We start from the raw sequence: 27,094 nt of genomic DNA on the forward strand, positions 1-27,094 counted from the left end.
TGCAAGTCGAAAAGTAACCAACAAAGAGTGAAACTACACAGTCACGAAGGTTGAGTGCCTAGCAATGGTGTTTGCTTTGGAGAAGTTCCAACATTATCTACTGTTATTCTACATGGACCATGAAGCCGTGTTCTTCCTTATAAACAAGGCCGACGTAAAGGAAAGAATGATGAGATGACTTCTTTTGTTTCAAGAGTTCGACTTTGAAGTGGTTACTAAACCCAGTCACTCTCATATCCTAGTTGACCACCTTTCGCAAATCCCTCAAAGTGAGTATAAAGACGATTAAGATGATCCAGACCTTCCTGATGCTTTCTTGTTTCTAGTCGAAACAATTACCCCATGGTATGCAGATATAGCCAACCTCCTGGCAGCCCAACAGTATCCCCCTGGCATCTTGAGCCATGAGAGGAAGAAGCTTCTGTTAAAATCAACTCCCTACACCCTGTTAGGAGATACTCTGTATAAGAAAAGCAAGGATGAAGTCTTGTGAAGATATGTTGCAAGAGAAAAATTTAGCATAGTATTACAAGCATGCCATGATGAGCCCTGTGGTGGACACTTCGCAAGAGAAGCATCAACCAAAAAGGCCTTACTTACAGGATATTGGTGGCCAATCCTCCACAAGGATACCTATAACTACTGTAAATAGCATTATGCATGTCAACGAATGGAAAAGCCTACCAAATCTAGTGACATACCCCTGCAACCCATTCTTCCCCTGAAGCCGTTTGAGAAGTGGAGAATTAATTTTACGAGCCCCATTGATCCGCCAACCTAAAGAAAACAAAATAGATACATCTTGGTTTGTACAGAGACTACGTAACCAAGTGGTGTGAAGTTAAAGATCTGAAGCGAGATGATGGTAATAGCATGACCTTGTTTCTGTACGAGAACATCATCACCCGTTTTAGCAGTCCCGTAGAGCTCGTCTGACTGAGATACCCACTTCCTTAATAAGACCATGGAAGAGTTGACATAACTGCACAATATCCGTCACCGTACGTCCACACCCTATTGCCCTAGAGCCAATGGCCAAGTCAAAGTCACCAATCGTATCCTTTGCTCGATTCTGACAAAAACAATAGCTGCACATCGTCGTGATTAGGATGATCGGCTTATAGAGGCCCTCAAGGCGTACCGAACCTCCCATAAGACAACTACATGACAAACTCCTTCCCAATTGGTGTATGAAATAGAAGCCATCTTTCCAGTTGAACTCCAAGTACCCTCTCTATGCATGGCCATCAACAAACGCTTAGGAGATGACAAGTCCCTACAACGTCATCTCTTGTACATAGTGTCTCGATAAGATCCGCAAGATGGCCCTATAGTGCATGGAAGCCATGCAAGCTTACACAAAATTCTATCATGACAGCCTCATCAAGCAGGAGTTCAAGGAAGGCGACTTAGTCCTAGCTTATGATTCTCGATTTGACAAGTTTCTAAGCAAGCCTCCACAACTTTGGGTGGGTCCTTATTAGGTACTTGCCATCAATCTGAATGGCTCAATCCAAGTCCAAATAATCGATGCTTCAAATAATCCCTTCCTTATTAACGACTATTGCCTCAAGAAGTATTATCCCCCCTAGGGATCCTAGCAATCACCGTTGATAGCTTCCGCTTTTCTTGTACGAAGGTCGATATACCTTTACCTAATGCTCCTGATAACCCTCTTGTTGATCATGATGATGTTATTCCATTCTAATAGCCTCTCGCAACCACCTTCTCCTCCTCCTTGGCTTCCCTTCCGTTTGATACAAAAATCCATTTACAACCAATAGCTTTCTTACTTTCAAATAAGAACACTAACTCCCATGTGTCATTATCCATAAATGCACCCATTTCTTCATCCATAGCATAATTCTAATACTCATTATCCACTCCATCTTGAAAACAAGTGAGTTTTACATCCTACACAACCTTAGCCATGCATGCATAGTGGAGATATATCCAAGGCATTTGAGGCAATGAAAAGATTGATGGTCTCCAAAGTTATCTCAACCAATGGTCCATTGAAACACCTTTAAAACTTGAAAACAATAGTCCATAAAACATTTCATGAGTTCTTACTATGCATTCATCACCTCAATTTTCTTTTTCAAGATGAGACACAAGCCCAAACATACACGAGAAAAGCATCTCTTTTCTATTTTTCTTTAAGATAATATACCCAAACCAAACGCACACGAAAGGAAAAAAGGACACACTCTCTCCACACAAAAAAAAACATTAGCTAAGATAGCAAGCAAGAGAAATAATGGCATTGTTTAAATGTGCAAATAAGATAGTATGCAAGCCAAATAAATAGTAACATGAGTTTACATAAGAACCCTCTCCACTAACCATGCCCACAAAATAGAAAGCATCCAAGTGGGCAAGAGCGTGAGTACATAAATCAACCAAGTGATATACCAATCAACATAGCTTAAACAAGAGCCTAATTTTCACACCATGAGTATATATGTCTCACCAAGTGATACACCCACCACCTCAAGATTATGAGCCCAAGTTTTAATTGCTCGACCTTCTCCTTTAAGGCTACAAACTATTTCACTTCAAAAACTTAAAAGATAATACAACATTAGCAACAAGGACCAACCAAATAAAGCCACTCCCTCTCAAGTTTCATGTGCAACAAGCAATTTTTGTGTTCACTTTACCAACCACAATCATTGTGTCCCCAATTAATTGGGGTTCTCAATGTCCTTAATGTTTTTTAAGTTATTCCTAATATAAGTACACATTCTTTCAAAATAGGCAAACCACCACAACATAGCGATAGCAACATAGCAAGGAGCCAAATTTATAATAAAATGATAATTACCTCAAGTTCTAGTATTGCAACAAGGGATTAAAACATTAAATTTGAAGTTCAAGTATATTGTTAAAGATGAAATTCTACAAATAAACTACAAATCACTAAAGTCACTTACAATGGATATCACAAACTAGCTACTTAAAGCACCATAATATGTATTGCCACCATATATCATAACTCACAATTTCATATGAGTAAGATCCTTATACCTATATTGCGCATTCAATTATGAAAACCAAAACAAATTAGAGAAATTGATGAAGATCAAGCTACAATAAATTCAATGATTCATGCCCATATATTTTTATTTGTTGTACTTTCACCCAAAAGATAATACACAACTTAGTAGTACATCTGACAATATTGTCACCCATTGATCTTCCTAATTCTTGTAGCAAATTAAACTCCTAATATAAACAAGTTACGATAAGGTACTATAATGAAGTCCCAAAATGTTTTAGTGAGGAACATGAAAATCTCAATGTAAAATCCCAAGACAATAGACAAATTCACTGCTTGGGGTCTTGTAATCTCCATAAACCATAATCCATTGATGTCTACATAAACATATTGGAACAATTATAAGCATACCATTTGACAAAACAAATGTACATAGATCACATTTAAAACAACAAATGAAGTATATATGCTCAACATTTAAAAGACAATGGCAACTTGATCGTCATGATCTTAGATCCTTAATGCAAAGGCCTTCCTAACAACTTGTTTCAACATAAGTAAGAGATATATAATGTCCCCATTACTAAATTCAACTTAATAAACAATATGCATGCATCTTCTCTTTAAAAAAAGCAAGGTGAAAAAATATCTACTTCAAAAATAAGGTATTTTATGTTGGAAAAATACATTATTATGTAAAGTTGTTACATTCGCATGCTTGCACTTTATTAAACACATGCATACTTAGAAAAATTAAATCATGACATCAAATGCAATAAAGGCCACACCTTTTAAACTAGCACTAACCATGTTTCCATAATAATAATAATTGTTATTATTAATTAGGTGTTACATGTCGATTCATAAGTAGAAATACTTAAGAAACCCTCCCAAGCCAAGTTTATTTAAACTATGGTTATAGTATAAAACAACAAGAACTAGCCTAGTTAATAGTCACTTGGCCATTAAGCGAACTTGAGTAATGACACTATTGTGATGGTTGACCTTGCGAGAAGTTGTTCCTACAAGCAAGTGGTGGCTTCTTAAGTGTAGCCAACGATGCAAATGAAGCCTTCGTAGCCTGTTGCTATGTCAAGGATTAGGCTTTGGTCGTCGCCTTGGTCTTGTGAGCCTTCGAGAGATGTCGTGATGTGGTGCCCATGCCCTTGCCCATTCGACCTTTCTTTTTTTAATACAATTTGTAAAAATACTTTCTTTTTTTGAAGGCAAAAAGAGACCATGCTCCAAAAATGGAGGCCCCGCCTTGACATTATCGATGATGTCAACTAAAACGCTAAAGGCAAGTCCCTCCTCCCCTCCCCTCCCCCCTCTAAGTACAATATAAATAAAGATAGGGGCATCTTGAAAACAAACAACTCGTGTCTAAGTGCAATGAAGCTACTTACTCACCCTCTCTCTTTTGCAATCACATAGAAGCCCTATCGAAATCCTCCCAGCTCTTCTCCATTACACATAAGCTCTAATAAAATCCAGCAAGCTTCTCCCTCTCTTCCTCACATGCTACAAAAGCTCTATCAAATTTTGTGGAGTCTATTCCATGGATCCCAAGAGACACAAAGATACTATGTAGGCTCCAAAGCATGAGAAGGTTGCTGAACTTCAAACCAAAGTGAAGCACACCCCTCAAGTCCTCCCGGAACCCGTCCAACCTATCAAACCAGTTGTCACACAGCAATCCAAAGTTGTGGTCATACACCCATAACAATGATGGTTGGTCCATTGAGGATAATCTAGTTTGGTGAATAAAGTATGAGTTATTTTTAAACCTTTAAATTTTATCTCAAAGAACTTCATGAATTCTTTAATCAACTTATGTGGTTACTTCATTGTAATTAAAGAAAAAAGTTTGAGATATTGGAAAAGCATGTAGGATGAGTCTTTTGCTTCACAAATTGTATATGGCTAGAATTACTCAAATTTACCCCTGAAAAATAAAAAAACATACTAGAATCTCAATTGCTTTTAAGAAAGGATACGAGAATTGATAAAGGGATAGACACTATGCATCACATATGTTAAGAAGTGTATTTAAAACAATGTTTCTATGGTTATATCTAATTTTGGATTTGTGAATACTAAGATATGCAACTTATGGATCCGTGCTTGTAACAATTAGACATGTTATGAAATAGTGGTTGGGATCCCCAACCCAACTCTTCTTAGCACTTTGCGGAGTGTAGAAAAGCTCACATGCTACGGCTGGGCATCCTATGCTCCTAAGGGAGATACATGTTTATGTTGTTTTAATCACTCAAGCACGTGAGAGAGTAAAAAGCTGAGTAATAAGTATCCATGTTATGTAGGATAGATCTTGAGACTCTAGGAAGCTTAAAGGGGCTCTGAGCCAATAAATTTCATGTTAACCGCAGATCGAGTGTGATCACATATAACCCAATCCTACGGGATTGGAAGCTTAAAGGGGCTCAAAACTAGTAAATTCCTTATTAATCACGATCAGAGTGCGATCACATATAGCCCAAGCCCAATCCTACAAGATTTTAAGGTCTTATCTTAGGCTTAACATTGTCATTCTACAAAAAGATGATTTTGTACCACGGTACAAAGTAAAGGTTTTAACTACTATTATGAAATAAAGTATTTAAATTTTGAATTGCATGGTATGTACTAAAGATTGAGTTTAATGAACTCTATTAAACAAAATAATTTTAAAAAGTTACTTTTATATGTGTTCCAAATAATGTAGTAGCATGCTCTACTAGTTAGAGAGCTAAAGCAAACCCAATCAAGGGAAGTAAGAGGCTTCCATCCAGACGATCGAATGCTTATGGTTGGGTGGACCTAACAAGCTAAGTAACTTTATAATACTAGATAGAGCTGGTTAGTTCATGACCCCCCTTCCCCCCAGAAAAGAAAAATCGATAGGACTAGTTCCTAACAACATTTTATGGGGCGACAATTGAGATTTTACCTTGTGGATAGGGGGATTGAGTTACACTACTCTCCCTCATCACTCACTCTCTTGGAACCAACAATGGTGCTAATTGTCCTCTCACCTTTAATTGAATGAAAGTGATCTTTCTTAGGTGGACGCTAGATTACTATTGGAGGTGACCTATCCACACTTTCGATATATACTAGAACTAGGGTTCCCATGTTCAACTAAGCCCAAAGTTTGCACAAATTTCGATTCACTAATAGAGTACTCCTCCAAGCTTGATGGAGGAGGTACCTCATATGATGCCTTAGGTTGAGGTAATATAACAAACCCAAGCACTACCCATATGAAAGTAGTCATCTCCCAATAGGTTAGAATTGAGGATCAAGTATGTGTCCCTTGGTGGATGGGAATGGCTGCCAGAGAGGCACATTGGTTAAAAATGTCAATTTGGTATTAACCGTCTACTTAACTCATGTGAGTCTAGGCATATGCAATAGTGGGCCCAATATTTTAGTGTTATTTAAATAATTTTTGTTTATTATTATGATGGTGATTATGGCATTTATTGTTGGCCAACCAACATTAAATATTGACCAACCTTATGCATTTATTGCATTATTTTTTGCCCATATAGTCAAGCTCCCTCCTTCTCAATTTAGTCATTCACCACTTGCAAATTCAAGTGCAAGGTTATATTCAATAAAGGGAGCTAATGCTAATGTCCACACAACTAGTGACTCACGATCATACACAACAATTTCATGTTTAGTATATGGATTCCATTTCTTAAGCACATCTTTGAGTTTTCATTTGCAATGTTCTTGTGTTTTCTCTTTTCTCTCTCTTCTATCTTCTTGTGTTCAACAATTTATTTCAACATTCTTCCATGCTTCCATTACTACATTCACTTCTGACATGGTATCAAATTTCAAAATTTGTGTTGCTATCTACTACTTATTGCTCATATATGCCTATTGCACTTGGGTGACCAGCCTCTAAAACTTTTCAGCCTTCAACTATCTTTGTTTTTTGTTACTGCTGTGATCACCTTCCAAGCTGCGTTGACTACACTTAATGCTATTATTCCCTACATTTTTTGACTTTCTACATTATTCTAATCCTTGTCTACATTTTGACCTATAAAATTTGCATTTATAGCATATTTAAATCCTATAAGTTGGGCAACAAGGTTTTCAACCTTCAACTTCTACCTGTCTTTCATCGACTCATTCTGCTAAATTTTTTTTTAATTTTGTGATCTGTTACCCTCAATACTACGTGGTGTGAACTCCTAACTATGTAGTATGTGTTGTGTTTGGTTGCACACACACACACTCTCTCTCTCTCTCTCTCTCTCTCTCTCTCTCTCTCTCTCTCTCTCTCTCTCTCTCTCTCTCTCTCTCTCTCTCTCTCTCTCTCTCTCTCTCTCTCTCTCTCTCTCTCTCTCTCATATCTTATGTTCTTAGATGTATTCTCTTTTCCTATCCTCTCCAAATGACTCCTTTCTGCTTTTGAACTAATGACAAAACTTCATGGCCTTGATTATCTAACATGCAGTGTTGTCATGACAACTTGGTTTATGTAAAAGTAATTATGGTGCGTTGTTTCTAGAGCTATTGCGCATCTATGCATATTCTACGTCTTCTTTGCTTTATCTCTAAAGAGATTCCTTTGGCAAATTTCACCTCCTACATGATAGCTTCAACAATATGGGCAAACTTTCAAATATTATGCGAGGGTCTCTTGACCATACATATAGTTACCCTTTATGGACACCTCCAACAAATGAAGTTTGAGACGAAGAATACTATCAAGTGCTTTGTGTTACAAGGTAGAGGATCAGCTTTATCACATCCAATCTACCCTTCCAAAGGCTCATTTTGTGGGAAGTATGCTCTATAAGATCCCTCCAAAGTTTGCTACAATAACCGATGCTTTGCAGGCTCATACATCATCGATATCAACGAGCTATACACATCAGTCCTCAATACTATTTGAGCATGAGGCATCCTTGCGATTATAAGGGAGGCTTCCATCCCAATATGGTAGCTCCAAAATAAGGCCTTTACCGTACAAAGAGGCATGAGAGGAAGAGGAAGTCAAAGGCCCAATGTTATCATTGTGGTAAAAAGAGACATTTGCGCTAGGATTGCAAGGAGTTACCAACTTTGAGGAGGGACGAGAAGCAAAAAGTAGGATACGGATTCCCCCACTAAGTCATCCTCCTCCTATTCAAACTTTATAAAGTAGGAATCCTCCAGTTGGAGTTGAGTCCTAAGTTCATGATGGGTTGTTACTTGATAGAGCGCAAGTTTAGCTCCTAGTCCAAGGTCAAGTGAGAGAGCACTTCATATCTTGGCCAAAGGTGGGGAATCCATGTTCACATATACTCGTATGCATTTTTGACAGGTCATGTATGCTACTGTGAGGCATTGTTGAAATGCAAAGAGAGCTGTTATGATTCTTCTCTATTTTCAAGTTTTAGTACAATCAATATCGACAACAAGTTCTCTTCGAGGCGCCTAGGTAGTGGCTTGATTAGCCACTACTTAGACATCCATGGTCCTATTCTAATGGTCTTTGTCGTATGGCCTTTAATGAGTCATTCTCATTCCATCATTGTATTGTATCAAATCACCCATGATCTGAGTGTGTGTTAGCAATCTAGTCAACTCGTGTGTGAGTCTAGGTGTGCAACAATAAGCCCAATATTTTAGTGTTATTTATGTATGTTTTATTTATCATTATGATGGTTATTATGGAATTTATTATTGGCAACAATAAATACTATCCCATCTAATGCAATTATTCCATCATTTTTGGCATATATATTTAGGCATCCTCCTTCATAATCTAGTCATTTACCACTTGCAAATTCCAGTGCAAGGTCCTATTGGTGACTCGTGATTGTACGAGACTATCTTGTGTTTGGTATATGGATTCCAATTCCCAAACACATCTTTGAATTCTCCTTTACAATGTTCTAGTGTTTTCTCTTTTCTCTTTCTTTTTTCTTGTGTTCACTAATTTATTTTAGTATTCTTTTATGATTCCATTATTGCATCCACATTTAATAGTAAAACATGTCAAAGTAGGAATAAGTAATAATCCAACACAACCTTGTCTCTCTATTCATTGACATAAGTGATTTTCATCCTCCTCTCAACTTCCTAAGCAAACATTTATATACACAAGTATCACTAAGGGTGCTACCAATCCAAGCTCCAAAGGCTTAATATGAGATAGCTAAAGGTTGTTACCTTAGGGCAAGGCCACCAACATATTTTAACAATACGATGTATGTGTCAAAGTGACTATACATTTGGGTGTAAAACCATGTTTGTATACTAATGAGGAAACATTTCCCCTTGTTTACCCAAGATGATTACTATTCCAAATTAGTAGGTAATTTACTCAATTTTGGGTACTCTACTTGTTTGATTTAGAGATGCATCTCTCTTCTCCATTCATGAAGTAAATATTTTTCATCATAGTTAACCTACAAGAGAACTTACAACAGACATGCGAAGTGAAAAGCTAAAGAGTAATAAGAAGAAGTCGTAATGCAAGATATCACATATCAATCATTGCATCGAGCACTCCTTAGCTTATGTGTTAGAGAGATCCATCTTAATTCACTAGCATCAATGAAGATTTGATTGGAATGTGGCCTTTTGGTGGATTCTAAACTCTCTTTGCTCAATGCAACAACATAAAAGGTTATTAATCATGGCAACATTCTATTGTAGGAGCTTATGTTGCAAATGGAGGCAGCATGCAAGCAACAATCCGCCACTCCCAAAACTCATCCTTCCACTTGATGATCTCCCAACATCAAGGGACAACATTAAAACCACTTGAAGTGAAGAAGGTAAGATCTACTCAAGTATTTAGTGGTCCCAAGTCCAATGAACAAAGTTTCATGTGCCTAGGGTACACTAATGGTGAGAGGGTGCCTAACACCATTCCTAAAGTTTTCTACATGTCCCTTGTACGACATGAGACTAATCCAAAATAGTCAAGAGAAAAAATCTACTCTTGCAACATCTCATTATTTGGGTAATTTGCAACTTGGGCAACATCAAGCATCATCCAACTTCTCTTGTAATCACCTTGAGTTTGGGAGGATAGTTCCTTCTAATTTTTGTGGTTTTTCCTTATGGATTTTTTGTGGAGCATAGATTTTTTTAAAAAATAGGGGTTGGGTTTGTGGATTAGGGGCATGGATTCATGGTTTGTCACATTATACTCTATTTGAATGAATAATGAATAATATTTTTGGAGCTTATTTTTTGTTGGATTAGTGTATAAATCTCAATCATAGCTAGTAAAAATTAGGCACCTTATGATGGATATCCAAATCTCTCTTATCAACAACAAACAAAGGATGATGGAGAAGAAACTTACTATCCCAAAATTCAACAAGATATAAGACGTGAAGCTTCTTTATTCTAGTGCAAAAATTAGGCACCCTATGACGGATATCCAAATCTTTATTATCTACAACAAACAAAGGATGATGGAGAAGAAACTTACTATCCCAAAATTCAACAAGATATAAGATGTGAAGTTTATTTATTCTAGTGCAAATGTGACAAGGCAATAGAAAACAAACACTTTCAAGTAATAAATAAGGCAAAACTTGTTAAAAATGTTCTTAGATCATGGGTGCATACTTCGCTAAAGTTTTGGATATTTAGAAGGCGCTATATGTTCGCTTCAAATGGTTAAAAACTCAACATTAGTTATTTGCTAGATTTTTTAATTGTTTAAAGGTTTGAACTTTTTTTTTAGTTATTTCAAGAGGATACTCACAACCATGTTTGGTTCTCAATCATCATGAATTGATCACGGATCAAAGAATCATGGGGATCAAGCACATTCTCACAAGATGACAAGGACAATGATCAAACAATGTGCATCCACATTTAAAGCGTAAGTAAAAGAGTTCATGGATGGTCATGGTTGTTCTAGGATTGATCATTAGTTTGTCTTAGATACAACAACAAGATACACTCTAACAATCATGGATAGTCATGGTTGTTCTAGGATTGATCATGGTTGATTGTCTTAGATACGACAACAAGACACACTAATGATTCAGAGCACAAAAATTACAATGTGGCATTATATGTTGTAGTCTAGTATGGACTCACCACCATTAGTTTTTTTAGATCTATATTGAACTATTTCTCAAAGGAGGATCATTCTCACTTGTGGGTTCCCTATATCTTTTCTCAACAATGCATTCAAGAGACAAGTGTATTATGAATGGGATTAACCAAACTTGGCAACCAATGAAAAGTGATCTAACTTGGAGGATTCCAAATTTCTTTAAACTTCAAGGGAGGATCACCTACATAAGGAGGCACATCACAAAGGTAACACATATGGCAATGAGTGGCAACACAACATGAGATAGTCTTACTTCACTAAGAACAAGCTATTCTACAAAACCAATTAAATATTCGATATTGATGATCTCCCAAATTCAAGGGGAGGTTCATCAACTTCAGGAGGCCCATGAAGTGAAGGGTGGCTCATCTTGAGCATTTGGTGGTTCCAAATTCAATAAAAGAAATATTATGTGCCATGAATATTGTCGTAAGATCTAGGTTGAGGAAAGCCAATAGTGACAAGGTACTCTCAACATAAATCGAGAGGCTTCTAGCATGTATGGAGGATTAGCTTACAATGATTAGGAGAGCTCACCTACTTCAAATGGTTCATCCTCTTTCATCCTTTTTTCATTGTATGGACATCTTAAGCAACTCCTTAATCACCGCTTAAAGAAGAAGGGGAGGAAGGGGTTTTTGAGGGGGATTGACATCTCTCACATAATACCAATCACAAAAGGGCATGGGATTGTTAGCCTGCCTATGTTGGTTATGTCAGTCTATCATCTCCTAGTTGTGAGCTCTTGTCAGAGTCTAACAAAGACATAGGAGCTCTGGCAGTTTAGATGCATTTCCTTTATTTGTCAACTTCCTATGTGCATTCCAAGGCTAGTTACTGCTTTCCATAGTCTGCCTACAGTAGTCCAACATTGTCATTGTCATCTGAGAATTTTTTGGGATCGCCCCTATTTTTCTAGCATTTTACCCTTCAATGACCAACATTAAATAAAAGCCGGCCAGCATTTATGGCCCCTACATGGGCAAGTCGACCAATTTTTTTGGGATTTTGCAATGTATAGCCAACCCCCCTCTTGGCAGACCCGCACTCTTTTCAATCTTCAGTCTTCCCTTTGCAACAACACACTCCGACTCTTTGTGCTTGGTGCTATGATCGTCATCACCTGATCTGGTGCCCTCACTAGTGCTTTGGGCTACGTGCAAGGACTGATCAATCCATCATCATTGTATCAACATTCTTCTTCACTCAATGCAGCATTGTTCCTTCATCCTTTGCTGCCTCGCTTTCTTTTTCTCTGCTTCTCTCTATGTTTGTGTTTCTCTTCCATTGCGCACTCACATGGTATCATCGCCTAAGTGAGGACACAGTCTGGAGATTTCATGCAAAAAAGCAAGTTCTCATCACGGAGCACCTGAATCTTCAAAACACATTTTCAGCCTGCGTTTATTGCATTTACGACCCGTACAAGTGCTCCAAACCCTTCTAACGACCAAGCTATATCATCCAAGTCCAAGCAACCTTGTCCAATCATTAAACGGACCCAACTTTCTCTATTTTGCAAAAAATGCAAATTTGCATTTTGCAAATGACCACATCCTAGTGCACTGGTACAAGCAACAACTTTTCCCTAATAGACAATACATCTATAGTCTATATAGCTAAATGCCTTCTGTCTATCATGTCTCTATCAAAACACAGATTTCTGGGCAATTACAAGATCAAAGATCTCTTACCAATTCATGAGCTATGATGATTCAGAGGAGAAGCTTCTTTCTAGAAAATTCTTTTGAACGGAGAAGGAATTATCGCAATTATAGACCGCAAGTGGAGTCCCCCCATTCACACCTATCCCCTTCTATTCATCTTTCATAGAAGGTTCCATCCTCAATGAAGATACCATCCTTGAAACCCTCGATGCAGGTGCATGTCTTACCTTCTTTACCCAAAGAAGACAAACTCAATGGTATGAACTATTCGTTGTGGTCGCATAAGGTGGAGTGCATACTCCACACCTTTGATCGTTGGGCTCTTGTTTTAGATACCATCCCTCATCTTAAGGAGGATCCAATAAATGGGACTTCTATGGACCATCCAATCTTGTGGGATCAGCTCAACTCTCAAGCCCAATCCTTTCTGTTTATGAGTTTGTGGGATTCTATCCTTGTGCGTATTCAAAGGTTGAAGACCATGGCAGAAGTGTGGAAGAAGCTTGCATCTTTGTATCAACACAAGACATTTGCCCACAAGATTTCCCTTGAGAAGAAGTTGCAAATGCTCAATCTTGATGATTTCTCCTCTATAAAGGAGCACATCACAAAGATGGAGAACATGAGAGGTGAGCTTGCCTCTCTTGGTTGAATGATATCCTCTGAAGACATACTATGATCCTTTTGACTCAACCTTATCAGACACTCTTATGGTTGGGAGAAGCTTTCCCTGCTTGTTTTGGAGCATGACGAGCGACTCAAAGAGATTGTGGCTAGTGGTTTTGGCTCCACCAAAGCATTTACTACAAGTGCAGGTGGAGGAGACAAGGCAAAGCCAAGGACAAAAAGTAGGACAAGAAGGATGAGAAGAAGGAGAATAAGCCCAAGTGCCCACACTGTGGGAAGGACACTCATTCGAAAGAGAAGTGCTTGCAAAAGTACCCCATCTAAAGACAGGAAAAGGATTCTAAGGCTACCTTGACGACAACAAAGTCTATCTATATGCATGTATTTGCCAAGGAGAATACAGCTCTTGCTTCTTCTTCTCAAGAGAAGCCTTGGCTCATTAACAATGGGATCTCTTCCCACATGACTTATAGATAGATTTGGCTTCAAGATCTAACTGCCAAAGGGGGCACATTCACCATTGGTGACAACTCTATCGTTCATGTTCAAGGAGTGAAAACTATTCATTTGTTGCGAGACAAGCAACATTCTTCGACCAAAGTTCTCTATGTACCAAATTTACAGGTTTCACCTCTTGTCTATTTATGATCTTACACACAACTTGGTACCTGTGTGGTATTTACACATGAGATGACAATGGCAGATGCTTCTACAGGTGCCATTCTTTGGACATGATCTTAGGAGAATGGACTTTATACACTCACAGTCTCAACTGCAAGGTCTTTCCATGATCTTGGACTACCTTGGCATGTTTGTTATGGTAATCTCAATTTTTACTCTATATGACGAGCTTCTTAGAAGAAGATGGTGAAGGGACTTCCTGACTTCCCTTCTATTCACACTTTGTGCCCTAGCTGTTTGAGGGGCAAGCAACATAGGCTACCATTAGGAGGGCTCCTACACTGCTTGAGTTAGCTCACACCGACCTTTGCAGCCCTATGGGCACCCTCCCTCGGGAAGGCCAGGTATCTAATGTTGATTGTAAATGACTTCAATCGTTGTGTGGGGCCTTATTTTCCAAAGTACAAGAGTGAGGCATACTCGCATTTCTGCAAGTGAAAGGTGTTTGTGGAGACACAAACTACTTCCTGAGTTTGTGGTGTCCAAGCAAATCATGGGGGAGAGGTTACTTCTTGCCAGAGTGCAGCAATGCGGAAGCGTAGGACAAAGACTAAGAGAGAGTGAACACACAGAGGAGAGAGAGAGAAAAGAAGAGTAACGCAGAAAATCTGCACTGTAGTATGTTGTATAGGAGTGCAAAAATATACACGGGTGCTGAGAAAATATATGTGTGTGTCTCTACCTTGAGGACCTCGATCTCCATCAACCCGAGTGTTGTCCGTCTTTGCGGTCTGTCTCCATCAGATCTCACGATCAGAATATGTCAGAGTATGCCACCAACTAACAATAAATAGCCGAAAAAAATAGTGCCTAGCACCAGGTCGGCTGCTAAAAATGCAATCGACTGAATAAAATAATAATAAAACAATCTAACTATGCAAACTGCTGACCGATTGCACCTATGCCACGTGGCACCTATCCGACCTGTTAACGTGGCATCCTGTCGTACTGTTGACGTGGCACTTGCTCTGTCCGTACAGTTCTGCACACTGCTATCCAAGAACTAACTCTCTAACACCCCCTCTCAAATCCTGGACGACATGCCAAAAGATTGAGGGATCTAGAATGTTACCGAAAAAGAGCTTGAGGAAGTGCCTTCATGAACAAATCTGTAAGATTATCCTCCGTCTTGCAGTATTCCACATCAATGGTCCCATCCAGAAGCTTCTCTCAAATGAAGTGATACTAGATCTCAATGTGCTTTGTTCGGGCATGGAATAAAGATTCCGTACCAAGGTAATGCAACTCTCATTCTCGCACCGCAGAAGAGTAGAACGAGTCTAGGGACAACCAAGATCCTCCAACAATCTTCGAAGCCACACAACCTCACATGTGGTAGAAGACGCAGCTCGATACTCCACCTCAGTAGAAGAAAGGGCGATCGTGGGCTACTTCTTGCTACTCCATGAGATAACACCTATACCCAAGGTGAAGTAGTAGCCTATAGTAGACCACCGATGGTCCACATCACCAGCCCAATTCGAGTCACTCCAACCTGCAAGAACAAAATCAGAAGCATTTGTACCTACATGATAAGAAATCCCTAAGTCATAGGTCCCCCTCAAATACCAAAGAATCCTCAGGGCAACCTGCCAATGCACCTACTTGGGTTCACTCATGAACCCTGCCAAAAGACCCACAACAAAACAAAGATCTACACGAGTGTTGAGAAGCCAAATCAAGGATCCAATCAACTGATGGTAGCCGAAAGCATCCGTCACGAGAGAAGCGTAGTAGGAAGTGACCTTCCAGTTCGGATCCATAGGAGTAGAAATGGACCGACAAGTCTCCATCTCAAAAGTCACTAAGAGCTCCTGAATATATCTCTACTGAGAGATAAAAATCCCCCTCTGAGACTGATAAATCTCGTGACCCAAGAAGAAATGAAAAAGCCCCAAATCCGTCATCTCGAACATCTAATGTAAAGACGCCTTGGTCTCATGGACCTATGCATGATAACCTGTCAAAACCAAATCATCAACATACAACACAAACAACACATGACCAGCCGCGGAAGTGTGCACATAAAGCTACAGATCGGCCGTGGAGCGCCAATATCCCAACAGTGACTGAAGAATCAAGTTGATCTTCTCATTCCATGCACACGGAGCCTGCTTGAGGCCATACAAGGCCTTCTTCAACCTGTAAACTTTCCCATCCGAGGATCCAAAGCCAGGGGATTGCTCTACATAGATCTCCTCTTGCAAGCCATCATTGAGAAAGGCCGACTTCACATCCAATTGATAGACATGCCATCTCCTATGGCCAGGCAAGGTAAGAACAACTCAAATAGTCGCCACACGAGCAGTGGGGGCAAAGGTATCATGGAAGTCAATGCCTCAACACTGAGCAAAACCTTTAGCAACAAGGCGAGTCTTGTGCTGATCCAAAGAACCATCGCTAAGGTACTTGGTCTTGAAGACCCACTTGATGCCAATCACCTTCTTGTGAGAGGGACGAGGCACAAGAGACCAAGTGCCATTCTTCTCAATAGCCTCCAGCTCAGCTTCCATAGCCTTCCGCCAATGGTCAAACTGCAAAGCCTCCTTCACTGAAGTGGGCTCACAATCCTGCATAACACAGGTCATCAAATAATAGTTAGAGTAAACAAGCTCCAAAGAATGTGTATGATTCCTCCGTGACCTCCGCGGTCCATCCTACGGTTCCCACTCCTCAGGGACCCCCTCGATCCCTGAATCTCGAAGTGTGTCACAGGCCCAACGAGGAGGAGGCGAACCTCTCCTCATCACTCGCAATCTGCTGAAGACTCGGGAACATCCACCGGCAGAAACTTCACTGGGATGACTGGTGGAAAAGGAGACTCTGAATCAGAAGAAGAATCTCCATCAAGAGACTCAAGCTCCAAAGGAGCTCTCTCGGGAGCCCAACTCTCCCCTCGATCTCCAAGGACGGGGTGCTCCTCACCCCCCTCTATGGCCAGAACTTCCACAAACCGCACATCTCAGCTTGTGTAGACATCCCGCTTGACGAGATCAAACAGACGATAACCTTGGGACTGAGAGCTATAGCCAACAAAAACCTGTCATCAAAAAGCCGCCTCAAACTTGTCATGTTGTGTATCCGAAATGTGCACATAGGCGTCACACCGAAAGTTCATAAAATACAAGACATCAAGCTTAGTCCCAAAGTAAACCTCAAAATGTGTCATCCTGTCAACGGCCAAAGTGGGAGATCGATTGAGGATGTGAATTGCAGTAGCCACTACCTCGACCCACAGAAACTGAGGTGTCTGTCGAAGCTCCATCATGGTGCGTGCCATCTCGATCACACTTTGGTTCTTCCGCTCAAAAATGCCATTCTCTTGAGGAGTGTTAGTGTTAGCAAACTCCTGGTGAATGCCCCTACCTGCACAAAAAAGAGCAAACTCATTAGACATAAATTCACCACCCTTATCAGAATGCAAGGTCTTCAATCATCACCCAGATCGATTCTCCTCGAAGAGAAGCCAATCCTTGAAGTGAGAGAAAGCCTCCGACTTCAATGTCAAGAAATAGACCCATGTCATCCTGTTGTAGTCATCTACGATCAACATGAAGTACAAGCTCCCCTTCAGGGACTCGGTTCTCATCGAGCCACAGATCCATAGATACAAGCTCCATAGGTGAAGTAAACCGCCGCAAGGCTTTGTTGGGAATCGCATCCCGATGCAGTTTTCCACGAATGCAAGAGACACATGGCTAATGGCTCACCACTATGTTCGGCAAACCTCAGACAAACGATCCACCCGACGCCTTTCGAAGGTACTCATAGTTCAAGTGGCCAAACCGAGCATGCCATAACTCGAACTATGTCTAAGAGGTAAGAAGAAGAGAGGTAAAAGCTGTAGAAGACTTCAATTTGTAGATGCCATTCTCCTCATACCCTGTCGAGAGAGCCTTCCTCGATCCACGATCAAGGACTCGACAGTATCACTGTCAAACTCAACCAAGAGGCCAAAAGCACAAATCTTATGGACCCAAAGTAAATGATATCCCAAGCCTGACACATGCAACACCTTAGAAGTGTGGGTGCCACCACGTCCATCTGGAATCAGCTGCATCTCACCCCGCGCATAAATAGACATAGAAGAGTTGTCTCCAATGAGAATCTGCCCACGCGAAGTCACAAATAGGCAACACCAATAGAAGAAGTCATGTGTTGTGAGGTACCACTGTCCACGATCCACTCTCGAGCCTAGGGAGCTATCATCGCAACATCAGAAGACTTTGGTGTAGAGTCCTCAATGACCGTTAAGTGTAGAAAAGCAATTGATGAGGGTGCATCCACCGCTCCAGAATCCTTCATGTCCTTGGTGTCCTTGTCTTTGTCGAGGCAATCCTTCTTCCAATGACAGACCTTACCACAAATATGACAGGTCGATTCCTTCTCCTTGTCCTTGGATTTGTTGTCCTTCTTCTTCTTTTGGTCCTTCCCCTTGTTCTGATTCCCCTTGTTCTGAGAGGCTTGACCAACCAAAGCCTCTGATTTGGAAGCATTCTATCCCTTCAATTGTTCCTTTTGGTCCAAGATCATAGGAACCAACTCTTCCCACCGAAGAGTCGACTCCCGCCCTAATGCCATAAGAGCGGAATAAAAAGTATCAAATCGTGGTGGTAACTAGGACAACAAAGTGATCGCCATGTCTTCGAAGGAAATAGACTTCCCCCCATTTTGAACTTGCATTTGAAGCTGCCGAAGCTTGTTGATGTATTCCCGAAGCGAAAAAGACTTATTCACGAACAAGGTCCGCATTTGCACCTCCAAAGAAATCCTCTTCATCAGGGTCATCCGGTTGTACATTTGGTCGAGCTCCAACCACATCTCTCAAGCCATCGTCAAGTACTCGATGTGAGTGATGACGGCTGTAATACAAGACAAAAATAGAAAAGAACGAATCCTAGCATTCAATTTGTCCCATTGAGACTGAGCTCTGGTCAACTCTGCACGAGCACTAAAAGAGAGTTTGGACTCATCTATCACCAACGGCCGATTAATCTCCTCCATCACAAGCTCCGCCAAATCATAAGACTCCAGAATGGCCAGCATCATCACGCACCAAATGTGGTAATTCTCACCATTAAGCTTCTAATCTGATGGAAGAGCCAATAGGACAGGCACCTTCATGTCCATGATCGCCTGGAACTCCAAGTCAGTCTCTGAAGACATGTTCACATGTAATACCTGCACAAATGCAAAAGCAACCCCCTTCGACTATGAAGACACAGACTCCTAGGGCTCTTTTCTCCGCTTTCCAAACCTTCTTCAGCCGCCGCCGGAGGCGATGATAAGGTAAAATCTACAATGAAAGACCTCAAGCGTAGCCTTCCCTTCAAACAACAACCTACAGCAAATTCACCAGAAACACAACCTTGTGTCGCGCTACAATCTCCTCTTCAAGTAGGTTCAGCACTCAGTCAATCTATCTTTACCGCTCTAATACCATGTCAGAGTGCAATGATGCAGAAATGTAGGACAAAGACTGAGAGAGAGTGAACACAAAGAAGAGAGAGAGAGAAAAGGAGGCAGTGTAACGCAGAAAACCTGCAATGTAGCATGTTGTATGGGAGTGCAAAAATATACACGGGTGCAAAGAAAATATATGTGTATGTCTTTGCCTTGAGGACCTCAATCTCTATCAGTCCAAGTGTTGTCCATCTCTGCAATCTCTCTCCGTCAGATCTCATGATCAAAATATCTCAATGTACCACCAACTGACAATAAATAGCCGAAAAAGAATGGTGCACAGCACCAGGTCGACTGCAGTAAATGCAGACGGCTGAATAAAATAATAATAAAATAGTTCGACTATGCAAACTGCCGACCGACTGCACCTGTGCCACATGGCACCTGTTCGACCTGCTGACGTGGCATCCTGCAATACTGCTGCCGTGGCACATGCTCTGTCTGTACGATTCTGCACACTGTTAGAACAAACTCTCTTAACACTTCTAACATCTATTCTCAATTTTGCAAGGATCACATCATTCGACTAAAGTATACCCATTTAAATGCACCTTCAGAGAATGGTGTGATGAAGGTGCGAATCGAACCATGCTACAGGTGGCCTAATATTGGAGCATTGAGGCCTTCCTCATTCCCTTTAGGGTGAGGCAATGACTACTTGGTTCACATCTACAATGGTCACCTGGCTTCTGCGTTACAAGACATGACTCCCTACGAGGCTTTCTTTGGTCAAAAGCCCTCTATGTCTCACTTCCGCATCTTTGGATGTGATGTATTCATCCCTATAGATAAGAAAAAGAGGAAGATGAATCTTGACTTGAAGTCCAAGAAGCTCATCTTCATGGGATATAGCACTACCACAAAGGTATATCAACTCTATGGCCCGACGACACAAAAGCTTAAGGTGAGCGAGAATGCGATCTTCGATGAGGCTTTGGCCTCGGAGGACCCTATTGATGGTTCTATTCCCAGTGATTCTTTATCATTGACTGACCCTCCCCCACCCTCAATTTTCTCTCCTTCCTTCCAACTTGCCTCTTTCACACCCCTCCTTCCCCTCCTTCTCTACCCTCTATTCCAGCTTCCCTACCACCTTTGACGGATGCAACTACTACTTCTTCTTCACATACTTCCACCCCTTCAGCCTCCCCTTCGAAATCTTCTAGGGCTGATCGACAGCCTAAGGCGGAGCATTCTTCAAACAAGGAGGATTTACCTTCCCTTGGTGAGGGGGAGTCCGTCCCCTAAATAGGTGCATTACATGTACCAAAGACTACTCAGTCTCCCTCGTAGCAAGATGAGCCTATTCAGGTCCCTCATTGGTACCACTTGAATCCTGCTCATGTAGGATTCAAGCATTTATCGCATTCCTAGTACTACAAATCCACACAAATCAGCTCACTTACATGCCTAGCGACAGTTCACTTTCTATGAACTATGCTCTTATGTCATAAATTATTTAGGCCAATGAGCCTACTACATTTGAGAAGGCTCTTGCGCAGGATATTTAGCGTCAAGCCATGCAGGAGGAGCTCGAGTCTATGGAGCATGATCAAACTTAGGAATTTGTTCCACATCCCCTAGAGCAGAAGGTGATAGGTGTGAAGGGGGTCTGTAAGACCAAGTACCTAGCAAATGGCTCTAAGCTCCTTAGACAAGCACAAAGCTAGGCTTGTTGCCAAGGGTTACTCAAAGGGTGGGTTTAAACAATTTTGAAACTTTTGCACCTACAACTAGGATGTCTACTATTTAGCTTATTTTGGCTCTTACAACCCACCACTGCTAGCTTGTTTATCAAATGGGCATCAAGTATGCCTTCTTGAATGGTGTCCTTGAGAAGGAAATTTATGCTTCTTAGCCTCCAGGTTTTCTTGTGTGGGGGAGGGAAGGAGGACCATATCTACATATTGTGAAAGGCCCTCTATGGCCTGAAGCACGTTGCTCGTGCTTGGTACCAAAGGATAGATTGCTTCTTTCTACATAGTGGCTTCCATCAAACAACTAATGACCCCAACCTACACTTCCAAGGTTGAGGGTGTCATGTGTGTTTTGATCATCTTGTATGTGGATGATCCTATTATTACAAAAAGCTCTACTCAAGAGGTTGATTGTACTCAAGATTTTGCAATAGGAGTTTGACATGACAAACCTTGGGATCCTCCACTCCTTCCTTAGATTGGAGATGTATCAGACACCACAAGGCATCATTATTTCACAACACAAATACATTTTTTAACTTCTCTCGGAGCTAGATAAGGCCAATTATCGGCCTATTTCTTACCCCCATGGACCCAAAGTCAAAATTTTGGTAGCTAGAATTCCCCTTACAAATGCCACCCATTATAAGTGTCTTATTGGCTCCCTTGTCTAGCTTATTTACCCTCGACTGGATATTTCTTTTGTTGTGGCATTGTCATCTTCTTTCGTGAAGACTGCCACTCAAGAGCATTCGAGAGTGGCTTTGCACATTCTTCATTATTTACATTGGACTCAATTGTACGGGATCATACATGGAGAGGGGTTACTCTCTCTGCTTAGAGTGATTCTAACTCGGCAAGTGATGTGGATACACGACAATCCACTGCAGGTTATGCCTTCTCCCTTTGATCAAGAGTTATCTCATGGAGCAACAAGAAGCAACCTATTGTGGCCCTTTCTTCTATAGAGACGAAGTATCCTGCCTTATGTTCTACAACTATGGAGGCAGTTTAGCTTCATCGTATGTTGGCACAGATTAGTTTTCCTCAATGTGGATCTATGGCATTGCATGTGGACAACCAAAGTACTCTAGCTTTGGCCAAGAACCTTGTGTTTCATGCTCGCACGAAGCACATTGAGATTCTGTATCACTATGTTTGAGAGTGCATCCTAGCTTCCAAGTTAGCGTAGGTCTACTATCCCACGAAAAAGAATGCAACCACAAAGCCTTTGCCCAAGGCTTCATACTTCATCACATACAGTTGTTAGGTCTTCAAACACTCCTAGGATTTGAGAGGGGATGTTAGCCTGCCTATGTTTGTTATGTTAGTATGTCATCTCTTGGTTATCAGCTCCTACCAAAGTCTAACAAAGACATAGGAGCTCTAGCACTTTAGGTACGTTTTCTTTATTTGTTAGCTTCCTATATGCATTCCTAGGCCAATTATTGCTTTCCACATTTTGACTACACCTATCGAACATTGTCATTGTCATTTGGGATTTTTTCAAATCACCCCTATTTTTCTAGCATTTTTTCCTTTATAACCAACATTAAATGTTGGTCAAGCAACATTTATGGCCCCTACAAAACCAAGTTGGCCAATTTTCTAGGAATTTGGCTATTTATAACCAACCCCCCTCCCATTTGGCAAACACACTCTTCAGTTTTCAAACACTCCGACTCTCTGTGCTTAGTACTGTCATCGTCATTAGCCTGATCTAGTACTCTTGCTGATGCTTTGGACTACGTACAAGGACTAATCAGTCCATCATCATTTTATCAACATTCTTCTTCAATCAGTGCAATATTTTTCCTTCACCCTATGCTTCCTTGCTCTCTTTCTCTCTCTTTGCTTCTCTCTATGTTCGTATTTCTCTTTCGTGTTGTGCACTCTCATAGGGGGCACCCTACAAATTCGATGGGTCCCCATTTCATTCTCTACACTCCATAGCTCAACAATAAGCAAGATGAGAAGCTTATCTATACATCAATAAGCAAGAAGAGAATCTTGTCTATACATCGATGAAGGAGATTGATAGTATTCTCACCTTTGTCTAGTAAATGAAGGGATTTAACATTCATGTGTAAGAGTTAGAAAAAGAATAGCTCTTTGGTGGAAATTGTACCTCAAAACCCATATAGAAGCAACGCATTAGCATCTAATTTTGCTCTTCATTAGTAACCCCAAAAGAAATTTGAATGCATCAAAATCCCTTATTAAAGGGCATGTTTCAAGCATTCATCCCCACACCCACTCATTCTTCATTCAAATCTTCCCACTGTCCATCAACTCTCCTCAACATCGATTCACAACTTGTCCTAACTATGTTTGGAGGTTGGCTCCTTTCCAAGAGGTCCTCTCTTCCATAAGGCCATATGGAGACTACCCAATCTTGTCACATCCTTGCTACACAAAAGAAACCTATTGGAGACATCCTTTCTATTGATTGTGACTTAATTGATAGAGTCTATCAATTGATGACTATTGTATATGCTATGTCTCAGTATGTTGTCAAGCTAATCACTATCATTACCAAACAGGTTGTATTTTATTGTGTGAAAAACTTGTGTTAATTGGCAACTCCCACCAATGTTACATTTGATCTACTAAAAAGCTATCGTATTCACATTCAACTTATTGATTATTAAACCTTGTTACTCCATCATGTAATCATCATTACGTGACTCAACATTTCATTTATTATATGAGTTTCTATGAAACCATCTTTTGAAAACCAAAAGACCTATAAACCATATTTTAGCAAACACTTCATTTAGCATAACAATAAAATCAACAAGAAAAATCCACACATAATTGAAGCTAGAGTTCTTATTACAAGCAACTTTTAGCTCTTAAGCATGTCATCGTCGTTGTGATGCATAGTTCTGAATAATCTTCAATTATATCTACTTAGCAATCGAGCTGATCAAAATCTTTACTTTTTTTAAACATTTACATTATTTTTATGGGCATTGTATACATGTATACAAGTGTTTAATCACACCTATTGGAGATGTTCAACAACAGCTTCGTACCGAGACTAGACTTAGGCACTTGTATAGACTAGTCAATCTAAACCAGACTAGACTTAGGCACTTGCATAGACTAGTCAATCTAAACCAAATCTGTAAAATGCTAGCCAAGACAAATGTCATTGTCAAATTTGAAAGACTTGTTTGTGGCTTTGAATTTACAGAAGCAAAGAGTTGCTCCACGCAAAGAGTAAGTCCAGATTAAAAATGAGATGCTAGAGTGGTGTGCAGATTTTGTATTGGTAAGCGGTCAAGTCAGTCAGTGCCAAATCTAGCAAATACTTGTGATAAACAAATCAATGTTTGTAATCTGTTCTAATGGATTTAAAAAGCCAATGTTAGCGCCCGTCAAGCAAAGCAATGCCTTATGATTCCATGGTGAAGAAACAATTACACACAAAAGGTCTTAAGAAATTGGTACTTTTGGATCAAGAAAGAAAAGAGAGAAAAAATCACACCTGATAAGCCTTGAGCCAGACGGGATGGCCCAATGAGCGAGCCGAGGATGAAGACGGGTCGGAAGATGGAATGCAGGATCAGGACCTGGACTTACTAGGTCCCAATTGTGTGATGCATGCCTAAAAAGTGCCACAAAGCTTTCTTCACTGGACGACACTGAGAAGCCAGATTGGTGGAACCCTGTGGTAAAAGCCCTGACAGTGTGAAACCCACAATGTATAATCAGCAGTCTATTTAAAAACTTCAAAGAGCTGACTAACAACTAATCATTGTGCACATACACCACCGATTCCCCTTGAGTTGCCACCCAGGTATATGTAGGATGCATGGTTATGGCAGTCCTTATCTCCAACTCTCGAGGGTATCCCACTGCTTTCTCAAATAGAGCAGCACACGCAGGCACATCCGCCTCTTGCATCAATCGCACTGTCACATCTGCATGCAGATCCCATACGGTTGATTCATTGGCCTTCTTCATTGAACATGTGTGGCTGCTATGTAATCATATAACTGAGCCACATATTGCACGGGAAGGAATGCAAAATGGACAGACCATACCATGGTCTATGGGTAATCCAAGTTCAGCACAAGCGGCTGCATGTTTGCTTTCATTGATCCGGCCCTGAAAGTAGCTCACTACCTCTACTGGGTTGAAGCCCAACTTGGCATACACACAGAATGACTTTGAGTTGTGTGCTACCTGATTACAGTACAGCTCAAGTCAACTGATTGGCCTAAGAATGATCTTCTAAAGGGTAGTCGATCGATTATCAACCTGCAAAAGCCTAATGGACGTTGCAGCATCAGCTGCCAGAGCTTGGTCGCGAAGAGCCCGCATGATGGCGGAAGCGACTCCATGGTTGCTGTGTTGAGGATCCACAAAAACAGGGCCGATGGAATGCACACCCTCTCCTGGCAAGGAAAGAGACCCCCAATCAGAATAGAAGATTCATCATAATAGTCAGTCGTTGAGTGCTTCCTCCCGGATGATGTGATCAATGCTTATAAACTGTGCTTTCCCACTACTGCTGACATCCTTGGTGAATTAATCTGAGGTATATACATCATATTGTGTTTCCCGACAATCTTACTGCACCAATCCTCCATGCTGATACAAAAACAGTGGTCTTTCATCAATTTCAACATCGACAATATCAAACAAATTCTATGTTGAAGATCAATTGGACCTAAAGTCCAGGGAGTAACATGTTTGTGCTTTCCTGCATATAGAGTCGCCACATGCTATTACAGTGCCAATATTGTTCTTACCATTGTAATGAAGGAGAGCGCCGCCGATGATGCTGCTCTGGTGCGCAGAAGTGGCAACGATGGCGTAGCAGGCGGGGGTGGAGAGGGCGCCGTCGATAAACTGGGTGAAGAAACCGAGGCCGCGGCCGTAGTCTGTGTAGCCGCCGGCATCGACCTGGGGTGGGATTCCGACAGAGAGGTCGAAGTGGGAGAAGGCGTCATACGCTACCCGGTCCATGGCTGCTGCATCCTCCCTGGTCGCCCTGCGCAGCTGGAAGCCGCCATCGCCAGACATCGGGATGATTCGGGAAAGATGTTGTCTACGGCCGACAATATTTAACCCCTGGCGCCCCTCGGGCTCGCAGTTCATATTTTGCCCATCGCAGTTCGTAGGTGAAAGGACCCATAGGTGGACACGTGGACCGGTCAACTAGGAGCGCCAATGAAGCACACCCTTTCTAAGAGCTGTGTCACACCGCGTAGCAATGGGGTAGCAATGGGGGCACCAAATCCCCTCTCGTCCCACAAAAATGCCGTTGCCTGTGCCTCTGCTAAACCACCGTGTTAATGGTTTCCCTCATTGTACTGGTAACGCTAAAGAAGAAGTCGGTTTCTTATTTTTCAGCAACCTCTACTTTTTTCGAACACAACAATAGGAACACGGAAGCTTTTGGCATCCAACGTTAATGGCCACATTAATTCCCATAAATTCAATTTAAGTATCTTGGGGTGACCACAACGCTAGTAGAGCGAGGATAAAACCCTCGTTTTTCCCATTCAGTGCAACCCAACCCTAAACTTGTCCTAAAGAAACTCATTATATAACATCAAGCCTTCCACGTCACTCAAGTCTGAAACCTTCCACATCACTCATTGCAGTTCATTCTAATATTGATATCTATTAGAAAGGAGATACTGTAATGTCGAAACTTGAGAAAAGGTTGAGATTTATCCTCTTCACATATATGTTAGTTTATATTGACTCTTCGATGTACTTTTAAATGAAAGATCAACCATGCATCACAATTGTCATTAGCTTATAACACGAACATCATGATTCAATTTGCATAGTGTCTTATATTGTGTTATAATTAACCTAAAATTTTTATATAGAACATGGA

General features: G+C 40.9%; 1 protein-coding gene across 4 annotated transcripts; it reads right to left on the reverse strand.

Moving 5' to 3' along the window:
- Nucleotides 1-3,047: 3,047 nt before the first annotated feature.
- LOC148027652 (uncharacterized) lies at nt 3,048-26,358 on the reverse strand. 4 transcript variants are annotated; one of them, XM_087689350.1, is made up of 6 exons: nt 25,995-26,358; nt 25,501-25,637; nt 25,284-25,425; nt 25,007-25,160; nt 24,725-24,919; nt 3,048-3,378 (listed from the first exon to the last, which is right to left on the reverse strand). In XM_087689350.1, exons 1-6 carry the CDS (start codon nt 26,341-26,343, stop codon nt 3,300-3,302), a joined length of 1,056 nt encoding a protein of 351 aa, XP_087545476.1. In that variant the 5' UTR covers nt 26,344-26,358; the 3' UTR covers nt 3,048-3,299. The 4 variants fall into 4 exon arrangements, with proteins under 4 accessions (XP_087545476.1, XP_087545475.1, XP_087545477.1 ...); XM_087689349.1 differs by lacking the exon at nt 3,048-3,378 and adding an exon at nt 4,345-4,671; XM_087689351.1 differs by lacking the exon at nt 3,048-3,378 and adding an exon at nt 10,399-10,421.
- Nucleotides 26,359-27,094: the final 736 nt, after the last annotated feature.

The sequence above is a fragment of the Lygodium microphyllum genome, chromosome 12 (assembly GCF_053477565.2).
Source record: "Lygodium microphyllum isolate KBCC chromosome 12, Lygodium_microphyllum_v1.1.10, whole genome shotgun sequence".
NCBI classification, from domain to species: domain Eukaryota; kingdom Viridiplantae; phylum Streptophyta; class Polypodiopsida; order Schizaeales; family Lygodiaceae; genus Lygodium; species Lygodium microphyllum.

What these genes read in the sequence shown, in the direction of transcription:
- LOC148027652 (XM_087689349.1), bottom strand. Translation starts at nt 26,343, where the DNA reads ATGAACTGCGAGCCCGAGGGGCGCCAGGGGTTAAATATTGTCGGCCGT. An exon ending in TGGATTACCCATAGACCATG is followed by an intron (nt 25,161 to 25,283) that starts GTATGGTCTGTC and finishes ATCTGCATGCAG; the next exon opens with ATGTGACAGTGCGATTGATG. An exon ending in ACTCAAGGGGAATCGGTGGT is followed by an intron (nt 24,920 to 25,006) that starts GTATGTGCACAA and finishes TCACACTGTCAG; the next exon opens with GGCTTTTACCACAGGGTTCC.